The following is a 15073-nucleotide window of genomic DNA, read 5'->3' as shown; positions in this document are numbered from 1 at the left end:
GGCTCAGAGATGAATATACTTCTTTTTTTTCTCAATTTTTAACCATCTCCCATTTAAAATATTTAGAAGGAAAAACTGTTTCGTTTAGAACTTCTTGATGAATGTGAAGAGATTCCAGATACAGTATTTCTGATTAATACATTTAGAGAGTGTGTAACAATACATATTGGCCATGATTTTTTAAAATTTGATCTATACGGACTTCTGTTTTGATCATGACCGGCTCCAGGCACCAGTGGAAGAAGCGCTTGCCTGGAGCAGCACATGCTAAGGGGCGGCATTCTGTCCATTCTTGGAACAGCACAGTCCGAGCTCTTTATTTTTTTGCTTGGGGTGGCAAAAATGGTAGAGCCAGCCCTGGTTTTAATAAAGAGCAAGATGAATTGTTCCTTAAGGTAAATTTTAACTTTAGATTTGCTTCAATCAGTATTTGCATAAGTAAATAAACTTGACATTCACCTAAATAAAACACCAATATTTATTGGCACTAATGGATATTATATAGCTATGTCACCTGTTTTTAATATCTGATTTTTAAATCAAGACTGATGTTTTTCTAAAAATTATCCTCTAGTTCAAAACAGACATTAGTTCAGGGAAGTCTTACAGTCTGTGTTATACAGGCGGTCAGACTGGATGATCATAGTGGTTCCTTCTTGCCTTATAATCTATGAATTTATGGAGCTCAGAGGGCTTTTTGGAAAGTTTGGAGTTCTAGCAGCCATAAATTCTTCAGGGATGGAGAAGCTAATATTCTTAAACACAATGCCAAGTGGGATGGTCTTTTGGAAGGGTAAAGTCTGGAGGACCAGGTCATCCTGAGAGACACTGAAGATGATGTAAGTGTAGAAATGCGAAATAATTTCTCTCACAGATCCATCTTCTGTCATTTAGCTTTTGGCCCACGGGGGGAGTGATGAGCAGCTTCTGTCTCCTGGGTAGCTCCTTAATTGTCTTTCTGCAGCCTGGTGTGCATGAGCCATTGCAGAAGTACAGAGCAGTGACCTTGCCTCCTTTGAGGTGATGTACATGTCAAGGGTGCAACAGCATAGGAGCCCCTGCATTGCTCAGAGAAAACGGAGATGCTCATGCATACTCTCCTTCCATTTTTCTTGCACATGTAAGGGCCAGAAAATATTTAGACATTGTTAAAGATATGTTTTTGTTTTCATACATTTAATATTTTGATGTTCTCTTATGTTAACCTTTTTATGTAAATAGCATTCCTATGTGTTTTAAATAATTGAATCTTATTCTGTAAACTTTGTTGTTAGTGCAGAGAAATGAATCTTTTCCAGTGATCTTTGTGATGATTCAATTATTATCCTTGGATCTGTGCATTCAGCATGAGACTTGAGGGAAACTGCCACAGTTCTAATGTTTAGAGCCTTTCAGGCACTAGCACAGGAGCCTTATGCAACACTCACTTGGTGACTTAGACTGGGCCACACATTTCCTGGTCAATTGCTCTCCTGGCTGATGTCAACAGTGGAGCTCCCCAAAGATTATCATGTGGTTCACTTTCCAATTTATGACAGCACCCTTGCTTCACAGTATCTCCCTCCTCTGCCTGTATCCTTTACAGTCTTCCTGATTAGCATTTTCTCCTGTCCCATAAGCATGTTGGTTCTACCTTGACTGACGGCTATTTGCAAAAGACCTATCTTGGCTCAGCAAAAATGAAGGCATTATCCTGGTAGCTCTCTGTGACAAATTTGGATCTAAACCTTAATAGGAATAATTGTGGCTGATCCCATCATTCTAAGAGTCTGGCCACGAATAATCACATGGATCAGGGCACCTGCTTGTAATCCCACCCTGGGATCCTGGTGCTGCTTATTGGCATGGAGATAGAGTCAGAGGCATTGTGTTTCTCCGCAACTATATAAAATCATCCCAGCTTCTCAGGAGAAGTCTGCCATAAGGACTTAAAAGTTTAAATGGGAAAAAACTGTGATGTGGTATGCTCAGGCCTAATGTGAATTCTTCTGAATGCCCCATTTAAAAAACTGCTTGACTGCCTTCTTTCTTTGTCTGAGGCTATATTTAAAAACTTATTCTATATGGATTCATCTGGCAGTTATTTAGTCTGTCATGAACTAGTTGAAGGTAGACCAGTGTTGGTCCAGCCCCTATAGAGATTGATGCATTTAGAAATCATTATTAAATAAACCTTGGTGTTGTGGGATAATAATATAGTCATTTTCCAGGTGGCGGTGACTTCACCTCCAAGTGTGAGTTTGGGGCACCAGTATCTCATTTACATTCGTATTAAATTTTCATTGATAAGATAGTTCTATGGATGCATCCTAAATTTATTCTAAAGTGTTCTGCCTTAATGACCAAGTCATTCTAACAACATTTCTCCCACATCTGTCAGTGCTCATCCCAACAAGGCCTTTCTCCAGAAACTGAATGTGAAAATGACCTTGGACTTTTATCTGGAACTGACCAAAGCCCTGCAAAAGTCTTTCTAGCTTCTTCTTGTCGCATAGATACAGTAGATTTTGCTGTTAGCAAGAGAGCTATGTCTAAATAACTGTCTGATTGCATTTCTCCATGCTACAGCTTGGCAGGTCTGCAGCTTAAAGATCATGTCAAAGCTCATTCCATTAGGGACAGAGCAGCCTTGGATGCTAGCCTCAGATCTGTCCCTATCCAAGAAATTTGCAAAGCAGCCAAATGGTGTTCTTTGCACACATTAACAAAGCACTGGTGCTTTTGTTTTAGCATCTGACACAATAATTATTGTTTTTCATGTTACAGAAACAAACACTTCAGTACTACTGGGATGGGCACTATTAGAAACTCCTAAAATGAATAGATATTCCCAAGACAGGGAGTTCAAACCCCTTGTTCTCTTCTGCCCCCCCCCCCACCTTCCCAACCAACATAGATTTATTCTGGTCAAAATATTTTTATTTAAATTTGATACCTTTCAACAAGCTTTCATGTTGAAGAGGTATCTTAGTCCTTCATATTTTATTTACACCCACCCACCCACCCACTGCTGCTTTCATTCAAAGACATGCCACTTATCTTGATTTTCTTTTATTACCGTCTGTTACCCATTTTTCCATTACATTTTATTTTAGATACCCTCTTTAAGCTCTTTAGTCTCCATGAGCAGGAATCCACAGTGATAAATATCTTTGGAGAAAAGAAAATGACTTCCCTCTAATTCTTGTGCTCTAGTTGTGTGCATTTCTGTGCCTAACCGCTCACCCCACCCTTTCCATCATAGTTCAAGGGAATTCTGTAACTTCTTATCTAGATTTAATCTAATACTTGTTAAAATGACTTTTATTTGCAAGTTCCTCTTCTCACCTTTGTAAGGAACTGACCTGGAATGCAAGGAGGTCAGCGAGTTGCCTTAGTGAGGGTTCTGTGATGTGCAGGACCCTGTTGGTGCCTCAGAGACTCAAAATTCTAGAACTATGAGAATTTCTGCCTCCTCTGTTTCTGGAAATATATACCCCAGAGTGATAATCCATAGATATGCACATCTCTCTACACACAAGAATTACAGGTAACTAGCCTTCTTTAACACAGAGTTAATATGACATAACTACCAAAAGGGAATAAATAGCATAACTTTGATTGACTTGCTGATTCATACCACGTTTATCAAAGACACATGACAACTGCTATAAATGACTTATTGTGAAGTAGTTCTGGCTTTTACAGTCACAGTTTTATTGGAGGGGCTGTCCTGTGTCTCCCACAAGGAATTCTGGCTGATTCAATCAGAATTTCAATAGAAACAGGAGTGTACACAGGAATAAAAATGTGCCCACTTTTGAAGGGGCACTTTCTATGCCCCCTGCAGCTGGAGGAACTGCCTCCCTCGTCCTGCTCCACACGACCGGAGGACCTGGTTCTCTCCATCACAGCCCTGGGGCTGGTGGTTCTGGCTCTCTCCTCCAACCCCATCCCCCATGGCTCCGGGGCCAATGGAGCTTGCTCTCCCCCTGTAGAAGGAGGAAATGGATATTCACTGCAACCCCAGGGCAAGAAGAACTCGCTGTCCCCACCCTGGCCCTAGAGGAGTTCTTTGCCACTGCTGATGGGGAGGGGAGCAGGAGAACACATGCAGCAATTTTGGTTCACTTATAATGGGTGAAGTGTGTGCACCATCTGTAACTGGTCAGCTGGCTGGTGCAGAAAGTAGACTGAGCATTGGGATTAATTTCTGTCTACCTTTCCTTTCCCCTTTTCAGGTAGCTAATGCCTGCGCTCCATGCTTAGCTGCTGTGTGTCTTTTAAGGAAAAGGGAAGAGCGCCTTATGCTCTCTCTCTCCTCCTCCCTTGCACCCATGTAGGACGAGCTGTAATCTGGCTCCATGTATCTTATGTAACATTTGAACTGTTCCTTCCATTTCAACCTTTGTGATTTAGCTTATGAAAAGTCAATGAAAATTAAATTGACAACTCCCCACCCCTAAAAAAAACCCTTACAGCCCCAAAACCCCACAAGCACAGGAAGGATTAAGGGGTTTCCATTCTGCTAGAAACAGCTAAAAGTCATAAAGTAGATGTTGGTAGGACTTTGCCACTGAGGAAAAGTCCATGACAGTCTCATTGAAGCATACAGTAAGGAACACTACAGGTGGTATTTCTCATTATTGAACTTGAAGTCATTACTTTAGGCACAAACAGCTCATTCTTTTCATGTAGCACTCCCACCCCATTAAACGTGCTGGTTCTTTTCTGCGTTTGTTTTATTGATTTATTTAGCTTTTGGGTCCCTGGACAAAAATTAAGTTCCTACAAATATATAGTTCCTGACTCTTGTGTGCTAACTTTTGTCATTTATTTGTTGTTTGTTTCATAGGAGATGATACATTAAAAACATGGGATATCAGGCAATTTAAAAAACCTATTAACTCAGTTGAAGGTCTGTCCAGCTTCTTCCCAATGTAAGTATTTTATTTACTCCATCCAGTAGAAGCAGCTGCAGAAACAGCCAAAGCAGGGATAGCTATAGTGGGAGGTGAGGGTAAAAATGGGGGCCAGTGGGGGCCATCCCTGGACCCTGAACTGTTGAGGGGAAACACCCCTCCCCCACCACCACCACCTTCAAGCAGTCAGGAGGCACTAGGAGCCAAGTGGTGCTGCCTTCTCTCCAACCTCCCACCATCTGACCTTGGGGGGAAAACTGCAGAGGAACCAGCCAGACACTCCAGTCATTGAGCAGCTGCAGAAAGAAGCCAAAGCTGGGACCTTCGAATATTCAGACAAGTTTTTACAGTTTTAACTCTGACCTGTGCAGATTGGCTGTTAGCACCAACACTCTTGCTCCACCTCCATCAGAGTCACTTTCCCCTCTTACTTTCCATTCCCCTGCACTGTCACCTTCCCTTCCCTTCAGTGTCCTCTCTCTTTTCACTTTTTTTTCATGTAGTTTATTGCCTCCTAACTAAGCCGATCCCCGAAAAATGACAATAATTGTGCAGTTAACATGATTGCTGTCATCACACAGTTCACTCTGCTTGAGTATGCTGTCCCCTTCCGTACCCTGTGTCTGTGTTGTCTATTTAAATTGTAAACTCTCCAGAGCAGGGACCATCTGCTACTCTGTATTTGTACAGTGCCAGGCACAATGGGGCCCCACTCTTGGTTGGTCCCAAAGCACTGCCCATAATAAATATGATTAATAATATTTAATAATTAGCAGCTGTAGTATGCAGGAAAGTAGGTAACTGGACATTATATGTAACCAAGGGCGGCTCTAGCTATTTTGTCACCCGAAGCATGGCAGGCAGGCTGCCTTCGGCGTCGCGCCTGCGGGAGGTCCCCACTCTCATGGATTTGGAGGTGCGCCTGCAGGAGGTCCACCAGTTCCGCAGCTTCTGTGTACCTGCCACCAAATTGCCGCTGAATCTGCGGGACCAGTGGACCTCCCTCAGACAAGCCGCCGAAGGTGCCTGGAGCCACTGCTGTATGTAGCATCTATATGTTGAAATGATTGTGTTTGAGCTCTTGGAGGGCGAGTATTGTATTTATTTTATTATTTTGATTTGTACTGAACACCTAGTTTTAGGCACAGCCAGTTACAACTCTCACTCAAGTTTTATAGTTTTCAAATGATGTCTCAGAAATAAGTCAAAGACGGATTCAGTCTTGGACTTGGAACTCTTTCCGTGTTTCTAGTATTGAGAGAAAGGAAGGAACATGTTGTAAAATAGTTTTGACCATCTACTTACAATTGCTGTAAGTGACTAGGGTGTATAGCCCCTGGCCTAGGGGCTCTAACTGAGCGGAGGTGTTCAGGGACAGGAGTCATCAGACAGGAGTGGGAGTCAGGCCTGTCCCTACTCATGTGCAAAGTACACAGCAGTGAAGGGCACCAGGAAATTGTGCCCTACGCAACTGCCTGCTGCTCCAGCCCCTGCTACGCCTCTTCCCCATGGCCTCCACCCCTGCTCCACTCCAGCCCCGCCCCCAGGCCCTGCTCTGCCCCCAGCCCTGCCTCTTCCCATCCCTGCTCTGCCCCAACTCCACCCCTTCCCCAAACTCCCCATCCCTCTCCACCTCTTCCTGTCCCTGCTCTGCCCCCACTCCACCCCTTCCGCTGAAGACTCCAGAAGTAGTCAGGCCTGCCCTCACCGGTAAGTAGAGTGACCCGGCTCCAGTCTGCTCCACTGCCCTGGTTCCCAGCCACACCGCCAGCAAGTACTTGGGAGTATTTCCCCCTAACCCCCAAGCCTGGGAGCCAGGGGAGAGGAGTAGGCTGGGGCCGGGTCATTCCACTTCCCACAGGACGTGGCCAGCCCCCCACTCACCGCAGAGGCCTGGGGTGGGGCCCCACACATCCCCCCCCATGGGGGGTGGGGGCTGCGTAGGACACCAAAATAGCTAGTCCTCGCTGGAGGAATTGCAAGCCAAGGTCCCATAAACAAGAGTCAGGGTCAGTCAGGCCAGGGTTGGACACCGAAGATCAGAAATAGTACCAGGTTAGAATCAAAAGGCAGAATCAGAGTCAAACTGAAGTAGACGACTGGACTTCAGAGGGAGTACCAGGCTAGAATTGAGAGGCAGGAATCAGGGTCGAAGTCAAGCTGGAATCAGAGACCGGAGATCAGGAGATGAGGCAAAGTCTGGCACTGCAGTAAGCCAAAGTCTGTGTGGGTGCCCAGACAACCTGGTGTTAAGTAGGGGCGCTTGGCCAATTAGAGGACCACAGGGAACTATCATTCTGGGTCTCCTGGGTGGTACTTCCTATGGCACCTACTTGCCACAGTGTTCCCTGGTTGTGCCTCTGCTTGGCCTCCTGGTGGCAGTGTGGGAATATGAGGTGCCCCATGCTCTACAGAGCTGGGTTCTAGTTCCTCAGATTTATAATTGCAGTTTAAAATTAATTTGACAAATATTTCATTGATGAAAACAGATTTCATGACCTACTTATTTGTTTGCTGATTTGGAAACTGCTGATTTTTTTTTTGTTTCCACTGCTGAAATTTTGATAAGACTTCTGAAAAAGAGATATTTTTGTTAGTTTTGCCAAATTTGAATATTTTGTGCATAGCTTTATTTGTACATATGATTTTAGTTGTCAGACATAGTTAAGCCATTGACAATAGGTTAAAAAAAACTTTTGTATTAACAGATAAAAGGCATTGTCTTGAAGATTTGTTTAACTGTATTTGTAATGATGTTCCCAAAACATTACAGGTGTACCCATTATGATGATGATTTATTTTATCTACAGGACAGATTGCTGTTTCAGCCCAGATGATAAGTTAATTGTCACGGGCACCTCTATTAAGAAAGGAGGTGGCAATGGGAAGCTTATTTTCTTTGAACGGGAGACGTTCCAGAAGGTGTATGAAATAGAAGTCACAGATGCTGTATGTATTTTATTTTTCTTCTAAAGTAGAATTCAATATGTAAATTAAATCAAGTGATTTCTTTATTTTTGCATTTCACACATGAAAATTAAGGTGGCACTTCTCATTTTTATGTGCATATAATTCCCATTAGCATACATGTATCTTCATTAACCTTAAATCTCATTTTTGAGAGCATCCCTGAATGAAGACAGTGTAGAATTCTCTGGAAAATGCCACCTTTATTTATTCTACTTTGATAGCCACTCCTATACGAGATATGTTCCCCCACGGATTCTCCAGTTGTGAAGCCATGTATAAGTCCCAAAATTCTAACACATATGCCTGTGCCATTGAATCCACCGGTTCTCATGTTAAAAGATTCAGCTCTCTTCAGGGGAAAACTCATATTTGTTCCCAATAGTTGGTGGTGTCAGCACTATAGGTATAGCCTGGGTAAATGCAGAACTCTTCACATTCGTCTCAAAATGTAAGTCACCTGTCTTGAACCTATAATACAAGAAGGCTTATGTGTATGACTTGAACAATCCAGCTATTTCCTAATACAAAAGTGAAGACTATATCATATAAAACAAATTGCCATAGTAGTGTACACAGGCAAGAATATAGATTGTAGTAGTCAGGGAGTGGAACAGAGTTGTGGATGTCTGCGCACCAAATATGAAACGTCCACGATGTTGATAAGAGAATATCGGGTGGCCAATTATGTGCCCCACTAGGCCTACTAGGCCAATTCATAGATTCCCCTTTCTATGACAGGTGCCTCCTATTGACCCATCTTCTTGAGACATATCAGTCTTCAATGGCACAGCCCAACAAGGCTCTAGCTGGAGTCCATTTACATTGAGACTGATATTTGTACAAGAATTTTCTTCATTAGATCCCATTTTCTGATCTTACTTGATCCTGCAGTGAAATCTGCCTGAGGCTGAATGTATTATAACAAATACCTCTATGTTGGAAGACTTGGAAATCAAAAACACAGAGAATTAAAGAAGAAAGAAAGAAGAGTGAGGTTTGAGGGGTAAAACTTTTTTATTCTAACTCACATCTTATATATAGCAGTTATACTGCATTGGAATTTTACTTTAGTATTAAATAATTTCTCTAAAGAAAACATTGATGGGATTCCTACACTTTGGTCTCACATACCTGCTATGAGACAGGCCAGAATTCACCCTAGCTTTCAAAGATTTTTGGCCTTTTTGTGGCACCAGTAGTACAGCCTCAAATATCAGTACATCAGTACCCCCTCTAGAAAGAACATCATGACAAATCAAAAGCATATTCAGCTCTGTAAGTTAAAACATGGGTGACAGGTGCTGTGAGTAGCCTCTCTGGGGCATAGGGCAAATGATGAAAATGACACTAAAACTCCAGCAAAACTGAATTTGAAGCCCACAGGAGTGAGGGTCTGGAACTGGTCTTGATGGCTGCATCTCCTACTGGCAGGCAGAGAGAGCTCATTTTACAATAGCAGTCAGAAGAGGTTTGTAGAGACTCCACTTGAGCTTTTTGTTCTACAAGAGTCGGAATCTTGGGTGGTCTTTTATAGAAAAGTAGTTTCTGACCTGTTAATCTGTTTCTCTGAAAATGTCATTTGACTGTATTTCTACTCACCCACCCAAGTTCTCTGAGTTTGGAAGGGAAATAACATTTTCAGTGACTGACTTTTTTCCTGACAGTCTTGCCTTAGGATTATTGGAAATTCTCAAATGCTTGCAATTTGAGGAGCTATCTACTTCTTACTCATCTAGGCACTGAAACAGGATGTTATGGACTGGTTATTAGGCCACTGACAGTTCTTGGAATTCGGAGGAGAGAACTGCTGTTGCTTCAAAGGGCCAAATATCTAAAAAGTGTGGAGAGGATTCCAGCCTGTCTCATTCTTGGGAACTGAGACCCACGAGTATCTAACTAGTCCTTTTTAAAAACTGTAGTAAATGACTTTTATCCATAAACATTTAGTACTTCTACTTTTTCCCAATTTGTAGCTTTAAAATTTAAGATGAATATTCTCTTAGTTTGAGTATATTCAGTGGATAAAATGGAACACTGGAATTACTAAATGAAGAATTAAGATTTACAAAAGCTGATCTTATGACATAATTTTCTATGGGCCAGCACTAATAATGCCTCTGAAATTGGTCTGTCCAGACTCCAACTTCAACACTGCATATCTAAGAAAAACACAGTTAAACATATTAGCATTCATCTTAAAAAAAAAAAAAAAGGGAAAAAAATTACTCTAAAATGCCATTTTAAAATAAAAGTAATCTGTTTTCTCAGTGCCTTTCAGTTGCTTGCACAATTCAGCTTTTTCATTAGTGTTTTCTTTTTCTTGTTTTTCTCAAATTGCAATGTAAGATGAAATATAAACAAATTGAGGAATGTTGAAGAATGAATGGATTTTAAAGGCATACAGAGTTTCTGCAGCTTGCAAGTTGTACGTGCTGCTTGTTAGAAAGATCACAGGCTTGTAAAGAGATAGATTAATATCTTGTCTGTGGTTTACAGAAAGATTCTTTCAGCAGTTTGGTACAATTTACTTGCTTTCTACTGAAAGATTTCACAGTGTTTTTTTTCCTCTGTAGTCACTTAAAAATATAAATAGAACACTTATTGTAATTGAAGATGAATATGTTCTTTAAGATTGCACATGTCCATTCCACTTTAGGTGTTTGTGCACTCTACTGGCACAGTTGTCACAGAGTTTTCCCTTAGCTGTATCCATCAGGGCTACACAAGTGTCCTCTGCTGCCTCACACACCATGCTCAGGCATAAATAGCTGAGCCGCCCCAACCTTCCTCAGTTCCTTCCTACCACCCGTGATGGTTTTTGGAGCTCCCTCTCTTTGCTTCTGCAAGTGTTGGGCAAATCCTGTGAATAGTGACCTTTGTATAGTTAATTTGTAAATAATTTTTTTGAAATTATTGTTTTGTGTGGTTCTGGCACCCGATCTGGATACTGGCCTTGGTACAACGATATGCTGCACTCTCCAGGTTTCAAGCCCTGGCACTCTTGTGATAAGGGAATGCCTAATAGTGACCCTCATCCCAGCTGTGAGACCCATACTGGACCTCAGAGCTCTCAACAAGTTTGTCAAGAATCAGAAGTTCAAGATGGTCACCTTATCAACGATCATTCCAACATTGGAACTACTACACCAACATCTAGAAAGCTCCTGCTCAAGGGAAGTGCAAAAGGTTCTGTTACACAGTAGAAAGTCCTGCACATGACGTGCTTACCTGCAGAAATGATCCAGCTTTCAGATTTGGTGCATGTCTCAACAAATTTCCCCAATATCTGTGGCTCTTTCACGCATCCTAGACTATGCTCTGACCCTTAAAAAGTCAGGATTATCTCTAAACTCTTTTAGGATTCATGTAGTAGTTATAACAGCCTTTCACCAACCTATAGAAGGATACTCAGTGCTGTCACACTCAATAACTAAAAGGTTCTTCAAGGGTTTAATAAACCTCTTCCCTCAACCTCAGCTTCCTACCCCCATGTGGGATCTAAAACTGTTGCTGAAAGGGCTGACTAGGCCTCTCTTTGAACCCATGACCTCCTGTTTGATAACAAACCTATCAATTAAAACAGCCTTCTTGATAGCAATTACCTCAGCCAAAAGAATAGGAAAGATAACAGCTCTGATGCTGCATCCCCCTTACACAGTATTCTTTTCTGACAAAGTTACGCTCAGGCCACATCCAAAATTCATCCCTAAGGTAATCTCCCTGTTTCACATGAATCAATTGATTCACCTTCCAGTCTTCTACCCAAAACCCCTCACCAAGACAAACAGAGAGTCTATACTTCATAACCTAGATGTCAGGGGAGCCCTGGCCTTCTACCTTGATAGGACAAAGGCCTGCAGGAAGTCCCCCAGACTTTTCCTTTCCATTGCAGAAGGATTCAAGGGCTCACCAATATCAGCCCAAAAAGTTTCTAAGTGTGTCTCGAATTGCATCGGACAGTGCTACCAAATTTGCAGGATGACCCCTCCAGACTCAATCTGTACACACTCTACAAGATCAGTCTCGTCATCTGTCGCCTCCTTCAAGAACGTTCCTATCAGAGACAGCTGTAAGAGCAGCGAGGTGGGCGTCAGTCCACACTTTTGCAAAACATTATGTGATCACAGGGGACTCTGCCTTTGATGCCATCTTCAGCTCCATGGTCATCTGTAACTGACCCGACGTTGAAGTCCTAGCCCTCCAGAAGGCTGGTGATGCTAAATTTGGATACGTGATTCTCCAGTCCCTGTTCAAATAGACTCCAAACCCACCTCCAGTTGGGACTGCTTGTGAGTATTTTACAGTAGAATGGACATGTGCAATCACTTGAAGAAAAAAAAATGGTTACTAACCTTTTAATAACTCTTGTTCCATGGCCCATCCTCCTTTCCCTCTTTCAAAGTCTGTCTGGTAGGAAGGAACTGAGGAGAGTCTGGGACAGCTTGGCCCTTTATGCTTGTGCATGGTAGCTTGAAACAGCAGAGGGCACTCATACTGCCCTGATGGGTAAAAGTAAGGAAAAAATATCTGACAATTGTGCATTAGGCTGCACAAACACCAATAGTGAAATGGACACGTGAAACACATCTTGAAAAACAACAGTCACAGAAAGGTTAGTAACCATTTTTACTGTTGCCTAAAACTTCAGTTTGTCTGATTTACTGGCAAGAGCTACTTGTTCTGTTTCTTATATGTATAGTGTTTAAATTAGAGCTGTCAAGTGATTTAAAAATTAATCGTGATTAATCGCACAAATAAAAAATTAATCGCAATTAATCTCATGATTAATTGCATTGTTAAACAATAATAGAATACCATTTATTTAAATATTTTTGGACGTTTTCTACATTTTCAAATGTATTGATTTCAATTACAACACAGGGTAGAAAGTGTACAGTGCTTACTTTATATTTATTTTTTATTACAAATATTTGTGCTGTAAAAAACAAAAGAAATAGTATTTTTCAATTCACTTCATACAAGTACTATAATGCAATCTGTTTATCATGAAAATTGAACTTACAAATGTAGAATTATGTACCAAAAAAAACTGCATTCAAAAATAAAACAAAGTAAAACTTTAGAGCCTAAAAGTCCACGTAGGCCTACTTCTTGTTTAGCTTGTTGCTCAGACAAATACGTTTGTTTACATTTGCAGGAGATAATGCTGTCCGCTTCTTGTTTACAATGTCACCTGAAAGTGAGAACAGGCATTTGCATGGCACTGTTGTACCAGCGTTGTAAGATAATTACGTGCCAGATGTGATAAATATTCATACGTCCCTTCATCTTCAACCACCATTCCTGAGGACATGCGTCCATGATGATGACGGGTTCTGCTCGATAACGATCCAAAGAAGTGCAAACCGATGCATGTTCACTTTCATCATCTGAGTCAGATGCCGCCAGCAGAACACTGATTTTCTTTTTGGAAGGGTTGGGTTCTGTAGTTTCCGCATCAGAGTGTTGCTCTTTTAAGACCTGTGAAAGCATGCTCAACACTTCGTCCTTCTCAGATTTTGGAAGGCACTTCAGATTCTTAAACCTTGGATCGAGTGCTGTAGTGATCTTCAGAAATTTTACATTAGTACCTTCTTTGCATTTTGTCAAATCTGCGTGAAAGTGTTCTTAAAATGAACAACATGTGCTGGGTCATCACCTGAGACTGCTATAATATGAAATACATGGCAGAATGTGAGTAAAACAGAGCAGTAGATATACTATTCTCCCCCAAGGAGTTCAGTCAAAATTTAATTAACACACTTTTTTAAACAAGCGAGAAAGCGTGTCTTCTGGAATGGTGGCCGTATGAATGTTTATCATATCTAGCATGTAAATACCTTGCAATGCCAGCTACAAAAGCCCCATGCGAACATCTGTTCTCACTTTCAGGTGACGTTGTAAATAAGCGGGCAGCATTATCTCCCATAAATGTAAATCAACTTGTTTGCCTTAGTGATTAGCTGAATAAGAAGTAGGACTGGGTGGACTTGTAGGCTCTAAAGTTTTACATTGTTTTGTTATTGAGTGCAGTTACATAACAAAAAAATCTACATTTGTAAGTTGCACTTTCACGTTAAAGAGATTGCATTACGGTACTTGAATAAGGTGAATATATTGTTTCTTTTGCTTATTTTTACAGTGCAAATATTTGTAATAAAAATAACAATATAAAGTGAGCACTGTACACTTCTGTATTCTGTGTTGTAATTTAAATCAATATATTTGAAAATGTAGAAAAACATCCAAAAATATTTAATACATTTCAATTGGTACTCTTGGCATCCTGCTCTTAATTGTTTTATCTTGTTAGACTGACCTCACACTTGGTAAAGCAACCCCCAACCTTTCACGTATTTATACCTGCTCCTGTATTTTTCACTTCATACATCTGATGAAATGGGTTCTAGCCCATGAAAGCTTATGCCTAAATACATTTGTTAGTCTCTAAGGTGCCACAAGGACTCCTCATTTTTTTTTATTGTTTAACAGTGCGATTAAAACTGCTATTAATTTTTTGAGTTTTTAATCACGTAAGTTAACTGCAATTAATTGACAGCCCTAGTTTAAATGTGTAATTTACAGTGTGTATATTTTGTGTTTATTAGTGCATATGTACTTGGATTTACAAACTGTGTGTGTGTGCATGCGTGTGTTAAAAGAGAGAGTGTGAGTACACAAATGTATATCAGTTGGTGACAAAGGACTGAATCTGTTCACCAGGCTCATGCAAGTAGTCTCAGTGACTTGAAGCAGGATTTAGTCCAAATTGTTGAGGAAAAATTGCATTGTTAGCCCTTTATTTCAACAATGAAGTTAAAATAATAGGACTTATTAAACGTAATTATAAACCAGCTCTGGTAGTACAGTATATGTATTGGGAAGAAAAAAATAACACTACTCTGTAGAAAGTTTAAACTGTGCAGATAATACAGTTTTTATAGCTGTTTTGTGTTGCTTCCATGTTTTTATAGTGTTCCAACAATATAGATAATTCAAAAATGCTAATGGGCAGTAAACTTAATCTTAAACCTTCTTGATAAATAGTCAATGCATTTGGCCTGTAAATGAACCTATTGGGAATGGGAATAAATTGAATGGGAATGTCTGACCAAAGTAGTGTCTGACATTCCTTTCCATCGTACCAAGCAGACCTTTTTTCACCTCTTCTTCTAAGTTTTCATGGGAAAGTGCATTATTGC

General features: G+C 40.9%; 1 protein-coding gene across 2 annotated transcripts in view; it reads left to right on the top strand.

The window, feature by feature from the left end:
• WDR70 (WD repeat domain 70) overlaps positions 1 to 15073 on the top strand; it is a 258843-nt gene that overhangs the window by 213270 nt on the left and 30500 nt on the right. For both annotated transcript variants that reach the window (XM_030567828.1, XM_030567829.1), the window contains exons 12-13: positions 4835 to 4919; positions 7712 to 7850. In XM_030567828.1, the coding sequence (XP_030423688.1) occupies positions 4835 to 4919; positions 7712 to 7850 (224 nt within the window). The remainder of the gene's footprint in view (positions 1 to 4834; positions 4920 to 7711; positions 7851 to 15073) is intronic.

Source organism: Gopherus evgoodei, chromosome 6, assembly GCF_007399415.2.
Source record: "Gopherus evgoodei ecotype Sinaloan lineage chromosome 6, rGopEvg1_v1.p, whole genome shotgun sequence".
Taxonomy (NCBI): domain Eukaryota; kingdom Metazoa; phylum Chordata; order Testudines; family Testudinidae; genus Gopherus; species Gopherus evgoodei.
The sequence above is the reverse complement of the archived record's forward strand: the minus strand, read 5'-3'. Positions and strand labels throughout refer to the sequence as shown.